This window comes from Oncorhynchus clarkii, chromosome 13, assembly GCF_045791955.1.
Source record: "Oncorhynchus clarkii lewisi isolate Uvic-CL-2024 chromosome 13, UVic_Ocla_1.0, whole genome shotgun sequence".
Lineage (NCBI taxonomy): Eukaryota > Metazoa > Chordata > Actinopteri > Salmoniformes > Salmonidae > Oncorhynchus > Oncorhynchus clarkii.
This window is the reverse complement of record NC_092159.1, coordinates 42,335,580-42,349,686: the sequence shown is the minus strand read 5'-3', so window position 1 is coordinate 42,349,686 and position 14,107 is coordinate 42,335,580. Positions and strand designations below refer to the sequence as shown.

The 14,107-nt window shown below is 50.3% G+C and overlaps 1 protein-coding gene across 3 annotated transcripts in view; it reads left to right on the top strand.

The window, feature by feature from the left end:
- LOC139364746 (inactive rhomboid protein 1) overlaps nt 1-14,107 on the top strand; it is a 46,819-nt gene that overhangs the window by 19,502 nt on the left and 13,210 nt on the right. For 2 of the 3 annotated variants that reach the window (XM_071101777.1, XM_071101776.1), the window contains exons 2-4: nt 6,986-7,130; nt 7,632-7,771; nt 10,209-10,316. In XM_071101777.1, coding sequence (XP_070957878.1) covers nt 7,014-7,130; nt 7,632-7,771; nt 10,209-10,316 — 365 coding nt within the window. In that variant the 5' untranslated portion in view covers nt 6,986-7,013. The remainder of the gene's footprint in view (nt 1-6,985; nt 7,131-7,631; nt 7,772-10,208; nt 10,317-14,107) is intronic. The other variant, XM_071101778.1, reaches the window with a different exon arrangement.

The window sequence follows — 14,107 nt, the reverse complement described above, 5'->3', positions numbered from 1 at the left end:
AGGGCAAGGAAGCAGAGCCTTGGGTCAGGATGTTCAGTTTCTCAGGAAGGAAGTGTCCAGCCTTCTCAGTACCCAGATTAATGAGATCATCCATCATGGCGCCTGCCTCGGCCTGCACGCCAGCATCTCTCTGTTTCTCTTCCTCTTCCCCCTACGCCCATCCTGCCTCCCTCTGCCCAGCCTGCCTCATCTACCCATCCTGCCTCCCTCTGCCCAGCCTGCCTCATCTACCCAGCCTGCCTTCCTCTGCCCAGCCTGCCTCATCTACCCAGCCTGCCTCATCTACCCAGCCTGCCTCCCTCTGCCCAGCCTGCCTCATCTACCCAGCCTGTCTTCCTCTACCCAGCCACCCTCATCTACCCAGCCTGCCTCCTTAGCCTCAGCTCTGCCCCGCAGCCAGCTGCACTGTCTTCAGCTCTGTCACTTACAATAAGACAAATCATTTTCCTGTGACTCTCCGCACACAGGGCCTACTGAAATGACACCCCACTTTTTGGTCAAAAGTAGTGCACTGTATGGGGAATAGGGTACAATTTGGGACATAGACGTCCTGTCCTGTACGTGGAGCAGGGAGTGAGCACACAGAAGCAGCAGGGAGGAAACCCCCCACCCAGCCCAGACACTGGCTGAACAGACTGGTTAGACTTGATGTGCTTTCTCCAGCAATGCTGCTCACTTTCAGAATCACCTTTTATTCACCAGGTACATTTACACATAACTCCGAATTTAACTTGGTGATATGGTGCTGCTAGTGATAGACAACATTTAGAGACAGAATACAGGCAACCGAGTTCATACGAAGTTTACATGCATTATATACAACTAGGTAGAGTGAGCATAGCGCTATAAGATAATGAGCAGATTTATAAATATACAGTGGGTATACGATTGATATACGGTGGGTATACGGTTGATATACAGTGGGTATACGGTTGATATACAGTGGGTATGCGGTTGATATACAGTGGGTATGCGGTTGATATACAGTGGGTATACGGTTAATATACAGTGGGTATACGGTTGATATACAGTGGGTATACGGTTGATATACAGTGGGTATATGGTTGATATACAGTGGGTATACGGTTGATATACAGTGGGTATACAGTTGATATACAGTGGATGTACACATTTACATTATCAGTATGAATATATCTAAATGCAGAGAGATAGACGGAGTGCAATGCAGTTATTTTAGTGCAGTTATTTTATGTGCAGTTCAGAGATGGCTTGATGCGGTGTGCAGCATAGAGTGTCCTTTAGTGTCCACAGTCCTTTAGTCTCTATGCGCCAGATGGCTGGTTGGTGAGGGCCACAGTCCAGGGGAAGAAACTTTGTGGCGGGAGGTTTTGATCAAGAGTGACCTGAACCGCCTGCCAGAGGTGAATATTTGGAGTGGGGGGGACCGGGGTGGGAGGAGTCGGCGATGATCTTTCCTGCACGCTTCCTTGTCCTGGAGGGCAGGTGGCAGCCTATGACCCGCCATGCGGACAATGCGTTGCGGTTTGCCCTTGCAGTGGGCAGACCCAAACCAGACGGTGATGGAGGAGGTGAGGATGGACTCAACAATTGATGTGTTAAACCAGATCAGGATTGCCACTGTTGTGTCTTCTTGGTGACCGCTGTGATCATGTCCTCCCACTTGAGGTTGCAGGAGATGATGTTCCCCAGGAATTTGAATGATTCAGCCCTGCTAACAGCTGAGCCAGCGATCTCGAGGGGGAGAGATGGTGGGGGCTGTTCAACTGAAGATCATATGGAATGTTGCTATGGAATGTTCCAGTGACAGTTTATTATGAATTCAGGTTATGTCCCTGGATGGAGGTCTTGGGAAACATACTGTACAAGACCCATTTAAGAAATGTATAATGTTTCACTTCTATTTCCAAATCTGGGCTGGCATTAGATGAGAGAGGCTGCTGACAAATGCATTCCTGCACACATGGGTAATGAAATGGATGGATCATGTTGTCATTTTCTATCGATTAGATCTTATGTCGAGGGGTGTTGAGTATCAGGAAGTTAGGGCTACCAGTTTGAACAGATAACATGAAGATTTTTCAGTGGAACATTTATTTCTGCTTAGCAGGCATCAAAACAGGGATATATTTAGAATGTGGATAACGTCAAACAGGATGTGTCAATTAAGGAAACGTTGTTGTGAGATCGCAGCGGGAGAACCAGGTCCTGTTGAAAAGTGAACTGTGAGAATGAACCCCTGCCCTCGCACACCTAAAACCCCTTCCAGACAGGCAGCTGAAAGAGGCAGTAGTGAAGGAAGGCAGTCACATCTACAAAGCTCCTTGCAGCCCCCAGCCCTCCTCACCACTGTTTGTCTTCAAGCTTTACCTGTTATATGCTGGGCCCTCCATTATCAATACTCACTGCCTCCCTGTGCATGACTGGCACCCATTTACCAAGTCATTATATTAATAGATGGCCTAAAAACCTCATCCAGGGTGTGTGTATGTGTGTGTGTGTGTGTGTGTGTGTGTGTGTGTGTGTGTGTGTGTGTGTGTGTGTGTGTGTGTGTGTGTGTGTGTGTGTGTGTGTGTGTGTGTGTGTGCGTGCGTGCGTGCGTGGGCATATTGTTGGTGCCGCTTGCACATACACCAACAATAGACCTACATGGCTCACAGGGAGGTAAAACACTGTGGTTGAGCCAGGCTGTCAGTTTGATAACCTGAAAGCCTCATGGACGTCTCTGTCCTACCCTGCACCTGGAGAGACCCGGGTCTGTCCTCTGGGCTTAGTCTGCCTGTCATTCTTCCCCGCTAATGGAGAGCAACAGCAACACCAGAACGTAAAAACACAGTCAATCGAGTTTGTTGTAAATGCATCTCATGGTTGAGTAGGAAGCTTTCGTTTCTCACATGCATTAGCCTGGAGTTGAAGCGTCAGCAGGAAGCTAATCTTGCAGTGTGCATGTTGCAAGGATGGGAGTGGGTGTTTTCCTTCTTCAGATGTGGATCTGGAAGGTAAAACAAATCTCTTTAAAGGGCCCACAGATTAAATCCCGTTAGCCTCACAGTCGTGGGAAGTAGGGGTGCTGACGGTGCTGCAGCAACCCCTGAAAAATCTGAATTTGAAAAAGTATCAATAAAAAATAATGTCCACTTGCAGCGCCAGCGCGGGCAAAAAGATTTATCCAGCCCCACCCCCAAACCTCTTCCCGCGGCTATGGTTAACCTTAAGAATGCTGAGTGCAGACAGACAGACAGACAGACAGACAGACAGACAGACAGACAGACAGACAGAGTAGTTATCATGGTGGGAAAATGGTTGCTATCTCCAGGCATGAAATTGTTGCCACGCAACGTTCAGTTTTAACCTTTAACCTTTAGATAAGACAGTCTTCGACTCAATTAATAATATTAAGCAGTAATAAGCATTAATGTGATAGTATCAAATAAATAAATGGTTGAGCCACTTGCCTTCAATCCTTTTGGAACTTGAATGTGAGTTGAAGCTATAAGGAGTCAGGGAAAATGATAATCCTGTGTCCTTGGATGGGGTCCAAAATGTAGAATTCAATCAACATCATTTCTCCTCAAGGACATCTCCATTGCTCAAGGACTTCCTCCCTATGCAGTCTAGTCAGTGTGCCTCTCAGACTGGGATGGATGACCCTGAATCCTAGCTAGGCCCTTGGCCTTCATGCAGGCCTAATGTACTGTACTCATTCATTATCCTGGCGAGAGGAGATGACTGCCATGTTAAAGACTGACCCGTGGTAGATGACTGCCATAACCACAGCCTGTGTCCATGCTGGGTGTCCTGGAGCCTGCAGACCTAGTATCCGGTTGGCGGTTGCCGCCATCCTCCCTTCCTCCTCCCCAGACACAAGCCTCAGAACTCTGCCAAGTCAGCTGCCATGTTGACTTTGGACTGGACTGAAGGACAAGAGAGAAAGGAGACAGCTGTCTGTCTGTAGGTCTGTCTGCCTGTCTGTAGGTCTGTGTCTGTCAGTCTGTAAGTAGGTCTGTCTTAAGGTTTCAGATTTTCACATGTCTCAGTGTGCCAGTCGCGTCAACCACCTGGCCTCTCTCAGAGTTACACTCAAGAGTGTGTACACAGGGTAGTAAGGATGAGAGGAAAGCCAGGCAACAGGCAGGAGGATTTAAGTGGGTTGGCCGTAGGAGAACCGTGGGGAGAATCTGAGGCGCCAACGCCCCCAGTGTTCACCACAAACCCAGGAGATAGTGGAGCGTAGATTCAGCAGGAGACAGAGGCTGAGTCCCAGGTCAAACACACTACAGTCACGGCTCCAGGGCCTGGAATCAAATGAGACAATTAGGCTCCCATCCCTCGATACAATCGGCAGAACCAGGGCATATGCCTCTGCTGTGTTGGATCACTAAGCACTAAGATCCCTAGAGTTTGTCGTTAAAAGCAAATTATGGGAGCTGTGGCTTCAGGGCTGTCTGGGCTATAGAAGAGAGGGTTTGTGTGTGTGGTTCTGGCAGCAATGTTATAGTGGGTGTTTTGTACAAGTGCAAAGGCTGAAGACAGACAGGCTGAAGTTTCCCTCCTCCAGGCGTTGGTTGCTAGCTGGTCTAACAGAGCTTCACCTGGCCCATGACTCACCCCAGTAGGAGACCAGGGGAGGCTGTCACTACGCCTTATACCCCCGGTCAGAAAACCTACAGTCATGACCTGTACCGTCACTAGAAGTCTAAGCTCATATGGAGCTGAGTGACCGTGCTTCCAAATGTGTAATCTTGTGATATTTTCTCTGCACAGAAGAACATGGTTGCAAGTCAGTGAGGGTGGTCTCCCCCTCTTTCCTCCCTCACACCTCCCTCCCTCACACCCTAGGCTGGCCTGCTTGGTTCCCATATGGCTCAGCTAACAGCTAATCCTGGCCAGTCATCACAGCCCAGAGCTCCTGACCAGACAAAGGCTGGGGTGGTCGGACAGCATTCCACCACAGAGCCCTCTCTACACTCTGTGCAGTGGGGCAGAATGTCTCAGCATGGCGTCCATGGGTGAAGTGACCGACCTCTAGTTGGCTCCGTCTTCACAGTAGCTAGCTATTTACCACAAGCTTATGGACTTGTTCAGTACGCGCTCTCTGTATCCGACCTGGGTTCAAATAGTATGTGTTTTCTTTCAAATATTTGCTGAATTTGATTGAGCCTACACAGAGTGCCATATTGGCAGGGTTTGCACTTTTGGTACTATTCCCTTGGTTCCATTGCACCAGGCGAGCTCAATTCAACTCAGTTAAAGTATTTACATAAAGCAAATACTACTTGAACCCAGTTGTGTGTTGCAGACCATTTTCACACATGATTGGACAGGTCAGGATGGGACTGACCGCATGTGTGTCCTGCTGTGAACCGATGGCTCGTGAACACCAGCCGTCAATGATGGCTTGGCTGACTGGGACCAGGCTGCTGTTACTAGCAGTGTGGTTGACCTCACCTTCTCTCCTCTCCTCTCTATCCGTGGACAGGGTCCCCGGCCTGGGGTTTCACTCCTGCCTCCCTCCACTGCCCTCCATTGTCAGCCTTGCTGGCTCTGTGGCAGGATTTATCTTTCATATGAACACTCCCATCATCACTTGGGCTAAAACAGGAGCCTGCAGTGTGTTAAAATGCAACGCAAAGCAGATGTGCTTGACATTGCCATGGACTTTCCAAGGACCTAAAGCTCTGTAACCATAGAAGGGGAATGCGTGACCCTGTATGACTGCTGCCAGCCCGCTCATAGCCCTCTGATGCTGCTGAAGTGAAAGCACAAGACCACATTAGGGCCCTCATCCCTCGTCTTGTGGGGCATTTGAGCAATATGAGAGTCTGTGAAAGACCATTATCATGTGACAAGTGAGGAGAGTGTTTTTTTTTTTTTAATGACAGCTTCTCTGGTAAGGAACTACCCAATGGCGCACTCTTCAGTGTTTTTCTTAGTGGAAATAGTCTTTATTTACGCGTTCATGTATCTCACCGCGGGAATGATGGTTTCAGTCTTCCTATGATGCCCCTGGGGAGAATGTCGCAGAGCACTTTAAGACACTGTACTATCTTACCGTAATCAGCAGTGAGGATAATAACAGGATATTACAAACAGAGAGATAAGTGAGACTGTGAGAGAACCCAAGCTGAAGTGAAGGATTGTTGATAACGATGCTTTAGGGACGAGGAGGTTTCTCTGACGGAGGCCGGCGAGGTTCATTGCACCACCTGTGGCGTCGAGGCTGCGTCATGGGAAGAGACCTAGCAGTTTAGGCTCTCCCACAAATGCCTGGCGGGGGATAGGCCTAGAATAGGGCAATACATAACAACAAGGTGGGATTAAATTCAGTTAAATCTCTGGGATTTTTAGTCCTTAGATCATAAACTTCCCCACTCCCGCTGCACAAATATTTATTGCTTTGTTAAGTGGTTCCGTGTGCTTCTTTCTGGGTAAGAGTAAACAGCTGTGGTCTGGTAATATCTCCATTTGGCGCTTTCTGCTCTTCTAACTGGTTTTACGATAGCAGTACAGACCCTGTCACATGGGGTGACTCAAGGCTCTTCAGCACCATCTTGTGTAATGACTCTGCAACACAAGCTATTCAAATCAAAGTTTCAAATCAAATCATTAGCGAGATGCTCTCAGGCTTTCATTTACGAATTGTTGATTAGTCTTTTTTTATTTTATTTTTTTAAATTATTATTTTACCCCTTTTTCTCCCCAATTTCGTGGTATCCAATTGCTGTAGTACCTACTATATTGTCTCATTGCTACAACTCCCGTACTGGCTCGGGAGAGACGAAGGTTGAAAGTCGTGCGTCCTCCGATACACAACCCAACCAAGCTGCACTGCTTCTTGACTCTGATGGCACAGCAGTACAGCGCCCTTAACCACTGCGCCACCCGGGAGGCCCGTTGATTAGTCTTTTAAATGAAACTCCTGAGGGACGATTACATTTGATTACATTTGAAGGATGGATATGTATCAATCTCATTTTTCCCTTCATCTCTCTCTCTCTCCCTGTAGGTGGGAGGCGTGGGGTGGGGTTGGGAGCATGGCTGAACCACGCCGTGAGAGCACCAGCAGTCTGCAGAGGAAGAAGCCTCCATGGCTCAAACTGGACATTCCCACTGCTCAGGTGTCCCTGGATGAGCCACCCACCTTCGTCCAGGTACAGCACACACTCTCTTTCCTTCTCTCTCTCTCTCTCTCTCTCTCTCTCTTTCTCTCTCTCTCTCCCTCTCTCTCTCTCTCTCTCTCTCTCCCTGTCTCTATCTCACTCTTTATCCATATCGTTCACTTTCTTTTTCTCTCTCTTTCACTCTCTTTCTTTCTCTCTCTGTCACTCACTTTCTCTCTCACTCACTTCCTCACTCACTTTCTCTCTCACTCACTTCCTCACTCACTCACTCACTCACTCACTCACTCACTCACTCACTCACTCACTCATTCAATCACTCTCTTTATTTTTCTCTCCCTCTGCGTGCCTTTCCTTGTATCCCACACTTCTTCTCTGGGTCTCTGTCTCCATTCTTCTCCCTGCTTTCTCATTGTCTCTCCCACAGTGTTGTGTTGTGGTCTGTTGTAACTGTATGTGAATCTCTGCATGCAATATGGCTCTCATTGTGTGTACTTCATCTCTGTCTCTTCCCATGCCCCCCCCCCACTGCAGCCGGTGAAGCGCCAGGGTTTCCTCCGCAGTATCAGCATGCCAGTGGAGCCCTCCCACCTCCGGTCCCCGCCTCGCGACCTCTTTGACCCTCGCCGGCCGCCCCTGCTACGCCAGTCCTCCATCACACAGACCATCAAGAGGTAAGGGGAACATATCAACGCTCTGGAGCTACTGAAGGACACCTTGGTTGGTTAGATCATGGTTGTGACCCGGAATCGTATGACCTCCATGGGATTTGGTTATCTTTGGTGTTGAGCAGTGGGCCCACTGAAAATATTTGATGATGAAATTGTCATGATGGTGTGAAGTAAGCAATGTTTTAGTCAAGGATGGCATGTTTTTGAACAGTTTGTGTTACTGTGGGCTACTTGTGTGATGCCAGTAACAAGGCATGAGACCATAATGTCCGTTTCTCTGCCTGATTGCCGCCACCCACTTCAGCTTGGCGGTTTGATTGCATATTGATTTTTACCAGACACCTGTATTTGTTTGACAGGACAGACTGGTATTTGTAGGTGTTTGTTTGTGGTGTGTTTTATCAGTGCCTGTCTGGGTCTGCAGATGGGCTCATACTACAGTGTATAAAAGTTGAAATCACTGTGGCTGTGATTGTGTGCATTGATTCTTCAACAGTCTGAATGAATGAGTTGGGAATCCCTCTGCATGCCTGGTTCTTCGTCTGGTCAGTGTGTATGATTCTAATGCATGTTCAAACTTCATTTCCCTTTACAATTTCAATGCTTGCAAAGCTTTACTCCATTTTGCACTATTTCTGTTTGTATCGCTTTTCTAGATGCTGTTTCTTGCTCACCACCTCTTCTTCTCTCCTCTTTCCTTCTCTTTTTTGCCCTGCCCTATCTTCCTCCTCCTCTCACCTTCCTACCCTCTCCCCCTGCCCTGTCCTCCTCCTCCTCTCACCTTCCTACCCTCTCCCACCGCCCTCTGCCCTGTCCTCCTCTTCCTCTCACCTTCCTACCCTCTCCCCCTGCCCTGTCCCCCTCCTCCTCTCACCTCCCTACCCTCTCCCCCTGTCCTCCTCCTCCTCTCACCTTCCTACCCTCTCCCCCTGCCCTGTCCTCCTCCTCCTCTCACCTTCCTACCCTCTCCCCCTGCCCTGTCCCCCTCCTCCTCTCACCTTCCTACCCTCTCCCCCTGCCCTGTCCCCCTCCTCCTCTCACCTCCCTACCCTCTCCCCCTGTCCTCCTCCTCCTCTCACCTTCCTACCCTCTCCCCCTGCCCTGTCCTCCTCCTCCTCTCACCTTCCTACCCTCTCCCCCTGCCCTGTCCCCCTCCTCCTCTCACCTTCCTACCCTCTCCCCCTGTCCTCCTCCTCCTCTCACCTTCCTACCCTCTCCCCCTGCCCTGTCCTCCTCCTCCTCTCACCTTCCTACCCTCTCCCACCGTCCTCTGCCCTGTCCTCCTCCTCCTCTCACCTTCCTACCCTCTCCCCCTGCCCTGTCCCCCTCCTCCTCTCACCTCCCTACCTTCTTCCCCTGCCCCCTGCCCTGTCCTCCTCCACCTCTCACCTTCCTACCCTCTCCCCCTGTCCTCCTCCTCCTCTCACCTTCCTACCCTCTCCCCCTTCCCTGTCCTCCTCCTCCTCTCACCTTCCTACCCTCTCCCCCTGCCCTGTCCTCATCCTCCTCTCACCTTCCTACCCTCTCCCCCTGCCCTGTCCTCCTCCTCCTCTCACCTTCCTACCCTCTCCTCCCGCCCCCTGCCCTGTCCTCCTCCACCTCTTACCTTCCTACCTTCTCCCCCGCCCCCTTCCCTGTCCTCCTCCACCTCCCACCCTCCTCCTCCCACCTTCCTACCTTCTCCCCCTGCCCTGTCCTCCTCCTCCTCCCACCCTCCTCCTCCCACCTTCCTACCCCCGCCCCCCGCACCCTGCCCCCTGCCCTGTCCTCCTCTCACCTTCCTACCCTCTCCCCCTGTCCTCCTCCTCCTCTCACCTTCCTACCCTCTCCCCCTGTCCTCCTCCTCCTCTCACCTCCCTACCCTCTCCCCCTGTCCTCCTCCTCCTCTCACCTCCCTACCCTCTCCCCCTGTCCTCCTCCTCCTCTCACCTCCCTACCCTCTCCCCCTGTCCTCCTCCTCCTCTCACCTTCCTACCCTCTCCCCCTGTCCTCCTCCTCCTCTCACCTTCCTACCCTCTCCCCCTGTCCTCCTCCACCTCTCACCTTCCTACCCTCTCCCCCCGCCCCCTGCCCTGTCCTCCTCCTCCTCTCACCTTCCTACCCTCTCCCCCTGTCCTCCTCCTCCTCTCACCTTCCTACCCTCTCCCCCTGCCCTGTCCTCCTCCACCTCTCACCTTCCTACCCTCTCCCCCTGCCCTGTCCTCCTCCTCCTCTCACCTTCCTACCCTCTCCCCCTGCCCTGTCCTCCTCCTCTCACCTTCCTACCCTCTCCCCCTGTCCTCCTCCACCTCTCACCTTCCTACCCTCTCCCCCTGTCCTCCTCCTCCTCTCACCTCCCTACCTTCTCCCCCTGTCCTCTTCCTCCTCTCACCTTCCTACTCTCTCCCCCTGTCCTCCTCCTCCTCTCACCTCCCTACCTTCTCCCCCTGCCCGTCTCCAGCAGCAGAAGGGTGCACTTTGAGCGGATTAACACAGTGCCCGTTAAGGGTCAGCGGGCATCTCGCAGCGGCCCCAGGAAGCATCACTCTCTCTCCAGAACCCTGCTCAGGTACTGCAGGCCAGAGGTCAGGGGTCAGAGGTCAGACTGGGCCCAAAGTACACTGGCCAATGAGGACAGCACTTCCTGTCTGATTACATTACAGTAGCATACAGTAACATACAGCATGCAACCATGAGGAGCCAGAACATCTTGTGATGGGGGGAGAGGGAAGGTTTAGCTAAGTGTTTACCCCACCAGTGTTTGTGTCCTAGGTTATGTTGGTGGTGGCTCAGATCTGGAGAGTACAAAGAGTATGAAGTTCAGAACAGAGAGAATTATCAACAGAGTGCAGGCTCTCCGTAAGACAGAATACTGCATCAGGCATAAAGGCACAGCTTGAATGAACTGTCTTCCATTGCCTATAGCTATAAGCCTCTTCAGGGGGGCTGTTGTTTTCTCTCTGTGCTATGACTGGTGTTGTTATATGACTCACCACATTGACACATCTGACTCACACGGAATTGGTCATAATAAAGGGTCCTAACACAGGGACCTGCCATTTTCCTGGAATACACAACAACCACCGCATTCCATTGTGGTCAGGCCAAAGACTAAGCAACTATAATGTCGCCTCAGACTTTATGAATATCTGTCTGAGTTAGGGACCATGGAATACATGTCCACTGATTTGATGTTACAGTCAATAAAAGACCATAATTGCGTTTGACTGAGTCTTAAAATAACCTGAGCTGCTCTTTAAACTAAGCCATTCTCGTTAGTTTGTGTATTGCGGCAGGGTTGGGTTAGCTTGGCCTTCTACAGCACCTGATTAGATTAGACTGGCAGAGGCAGAGAACATTGTATTGTCATCCTTATTGAATGTACAGATTATATGATTTAGTAGAAAACAACAGCTTACAGAAAAAGAGAGGCAGAGAGAGAGAGGGGCAGAGAGAGGGGCAGAGAGAGAGAGAGAAAGAGGGGCAGAGAGAGAAAGAGGGGCAGAGAGAGAGAGAGGGGCAGAGAGAGAGAGAGAGAGAGGGGCAGAGAGAGGGGCAGAGAGAGAGAGAGAGGGGCAGAGAGAGAGGGGGGCAGAGAGAGAGAGAGAGGGGCAGAGGGAGAGAGAGAGAGAGGGGCAGAGAGAGAGAGAGAGAGGCAGAGAAAGAGAGGGGCAGAGAGAGAGAGAGAGGGGGGCAGAGAGAGAGAGGGGCAGAGAGAGAGAGAGAGGGGCAGAGAGAGGGGCAGAGAGAGAGGGGGGCAGAGAGAGAGGGGCAGAGAGAGAGAGAGGGGCAGAGGGAGAGAGCTTGTTATTGAGAAAGGCCGCCAAAGGCAGACTTGGCTCTTAAGAGAAGACAGACTATGTGCTCACTGCCCACACAATGAGGTGGAAACTGAGCTGCACTTCCTAACCTCCTGCCAAATGTATGATCATATTAGAGACACACATTTCCTTCAGATTACACAGACCCACAAAGAATTTGAAAACAAATCTAATTTGATAAGCATATGTTTCCCATGCAACTAAAAAAGAGAGAGAGACCGAGGTAGAGCGAGGTAGAGCGAGGCAGAGGTAGAGCGAGGCAGAGGTAGAGAGCGAGAGAGGGGGCAGAGGAAGAGAGCGAGAGAGGGGGACAGAGGAAGAGAGAGAGAGAGGGGGCAGAGGTAGAGAGCAAGAGAGGGGGCAGAGGTAGAGAGCGAGAGAGGTTGGCAGAGGAAGAAAGCGAGAGAGGGGGACAGAGGTAGAGAGCAAGAGAGGGGGCAGAGGTAGAGAGCGAGAGAGGGGGGCAGAGGAAGAGAGCGAGAGAGGGGGACAGAGGTAGAGAGCGAGAGAGGGGGCAGAGGAAGAGAGCAAGAGAGGGGCAGAGGTAGAGAGAGAGAGCCGGACAGGTAGAGGGGGAGAGGGAGAGGTAGAGGGGGGGAGGGAGAGAGGTGCTCCACATGTTCCATCAGGCAGAGGTCTATTTATAGCCTCTGAGGTCACGGATGCCAGGCTGACACACTCTGATGACACGCCACGACCTGGAGGACAGGGCAGCTGGTCTGGAATGCCAGAAATTCAATTGTGTCACTAACAGACTGATAGAGATAGTACATCCATCCACAACCCAGACGAACACAGGACACAGTATTTCAAAAGATCTGTCCATATTACCCAGAATAATCCTTTACATGCAACAGGTACGGTAGGTGTATAGTGGGCTATAATAACTGTTGCTAGGGAGTAGGGCTTGGAATTCCCAGGGACCTCATGATACGATATTATCATGATTCTCACAATTCTGTATGTATTGCAATTTGATACTGTGATTTCATTGTGTTTCAATGTTCCAAACATATAGCTCACCATATGTCTTCTGCAGAGGGACAAGAGAGAGCCATGAGAAAACAAGTTCAGTGGGCAGTTGTGATAGTTACTAATCGGAATACCATTTTTGACGATATATCGTATCAACTATCGCAATATTATTTTACACCAGAGTTCCAAGTATTTGTCCTTCACAGCTGGTTCTCCCTCTTCTTTTCAAACAGGGAGACTTTTTGTTTTCAGCACTTTTATCTCCATGACTGACCCAAGCTCATTTCCCCTTGTACCTCCGCAGAAGACAAATGGTGAGCAATATGTTCGGAACGCCGAAACACAACACAATCAAATCAGCTCCATGTTTGGTTTGATGTTACTTAAAGGAGATTTGGCCATTTAAAAAAAACATTACTTCCATTGATTGTTAGCTTGTCAAATCAAATCAAATTGTGTTAGTCACACGCGCCAAATACAACAGGTGGGGTAGACCTTACTGTGAAATGCTTACTTATGAGCCCCTAACCAACAATGCAGTTAAAAAAAGAAATACGAATAAGAAATCAAAGTAACAAGTAATTAAAGAGCAGCAGTAAAATAACAATAGCGAGACTATATACAGGGGGTACTGGTACAGAGTCAATGTGCGGGGGCACCGGTTAGTTGAGGTAATATGTACATGTAGGTAGAGTTAATAAAGTGACTATGCATATATAATAACAACAGAGAGTAGCAGTGGTGTAAAAGAGGGGGTGAGGCAATGCAACAGCCATTTGATTAGGTGTTCAGGAGTCTTATGGCTTGGGGGTAGAAGCTGTTTAGAAGCCTCTTGGACCTAGACTCTGGTACTGCTTGCTGTGCGGTAGCAGAGAGAACAGTCTATGACTGGGGTGGCTGGAGTCTTTGACAATTTTTAGGGCCTTCCTCTGACACCGCCTGTAATAGAGGTCCTGGATGGCAGGAAGCTTGGCCTCAGTGGTACTGGGCCGTCCTTAATACCCTCTGTAGTGCCTTGCGGTCGTAGGCCGAGCAGTTGCCAAACCAGGCAGTGGTACAACCAGTCAGGATACTCTCGATGGTGCAGCTGTAGAACCTTTTGAGGATCTGAGGACCCATGACAAATCTTTTTAGTTTCCTGAGGGGGAATAGGTTTTGTCGTACCCTCTTCACGACTGCCTTGGTGTGTTTGGACCATTCTAGTTTGTTGGTGATGTGGACACCAAGGAACTTGAAGCTCTCAACCTGCCCCACTACAGCCCTGTCGATGAGAATGGGGGTGTGCTCAGTCCTCTTTTCCTGCACAATCATCTCTTTTGTTTTGATCACATTGAGGGAGAGGTTGTTGTCCTGGAACCAGGCGGCCAGGTCTCTGACCTCCTCCATATAGGCTGTCTCGTTGTGGTCGGTGATCAGGCTGTTGTGTCATCGGCAAACTTAATGATGGTGTTGGAGTCGTGCCTGGCCGTGCAGTCATGAGTGAACAGGGAGTACAGGAGGGGACTAAGCCCGCACCCCAGAGGGGCCCCTGTGTTGAGGATCAGCGTGACGGATGTGTTGTTAC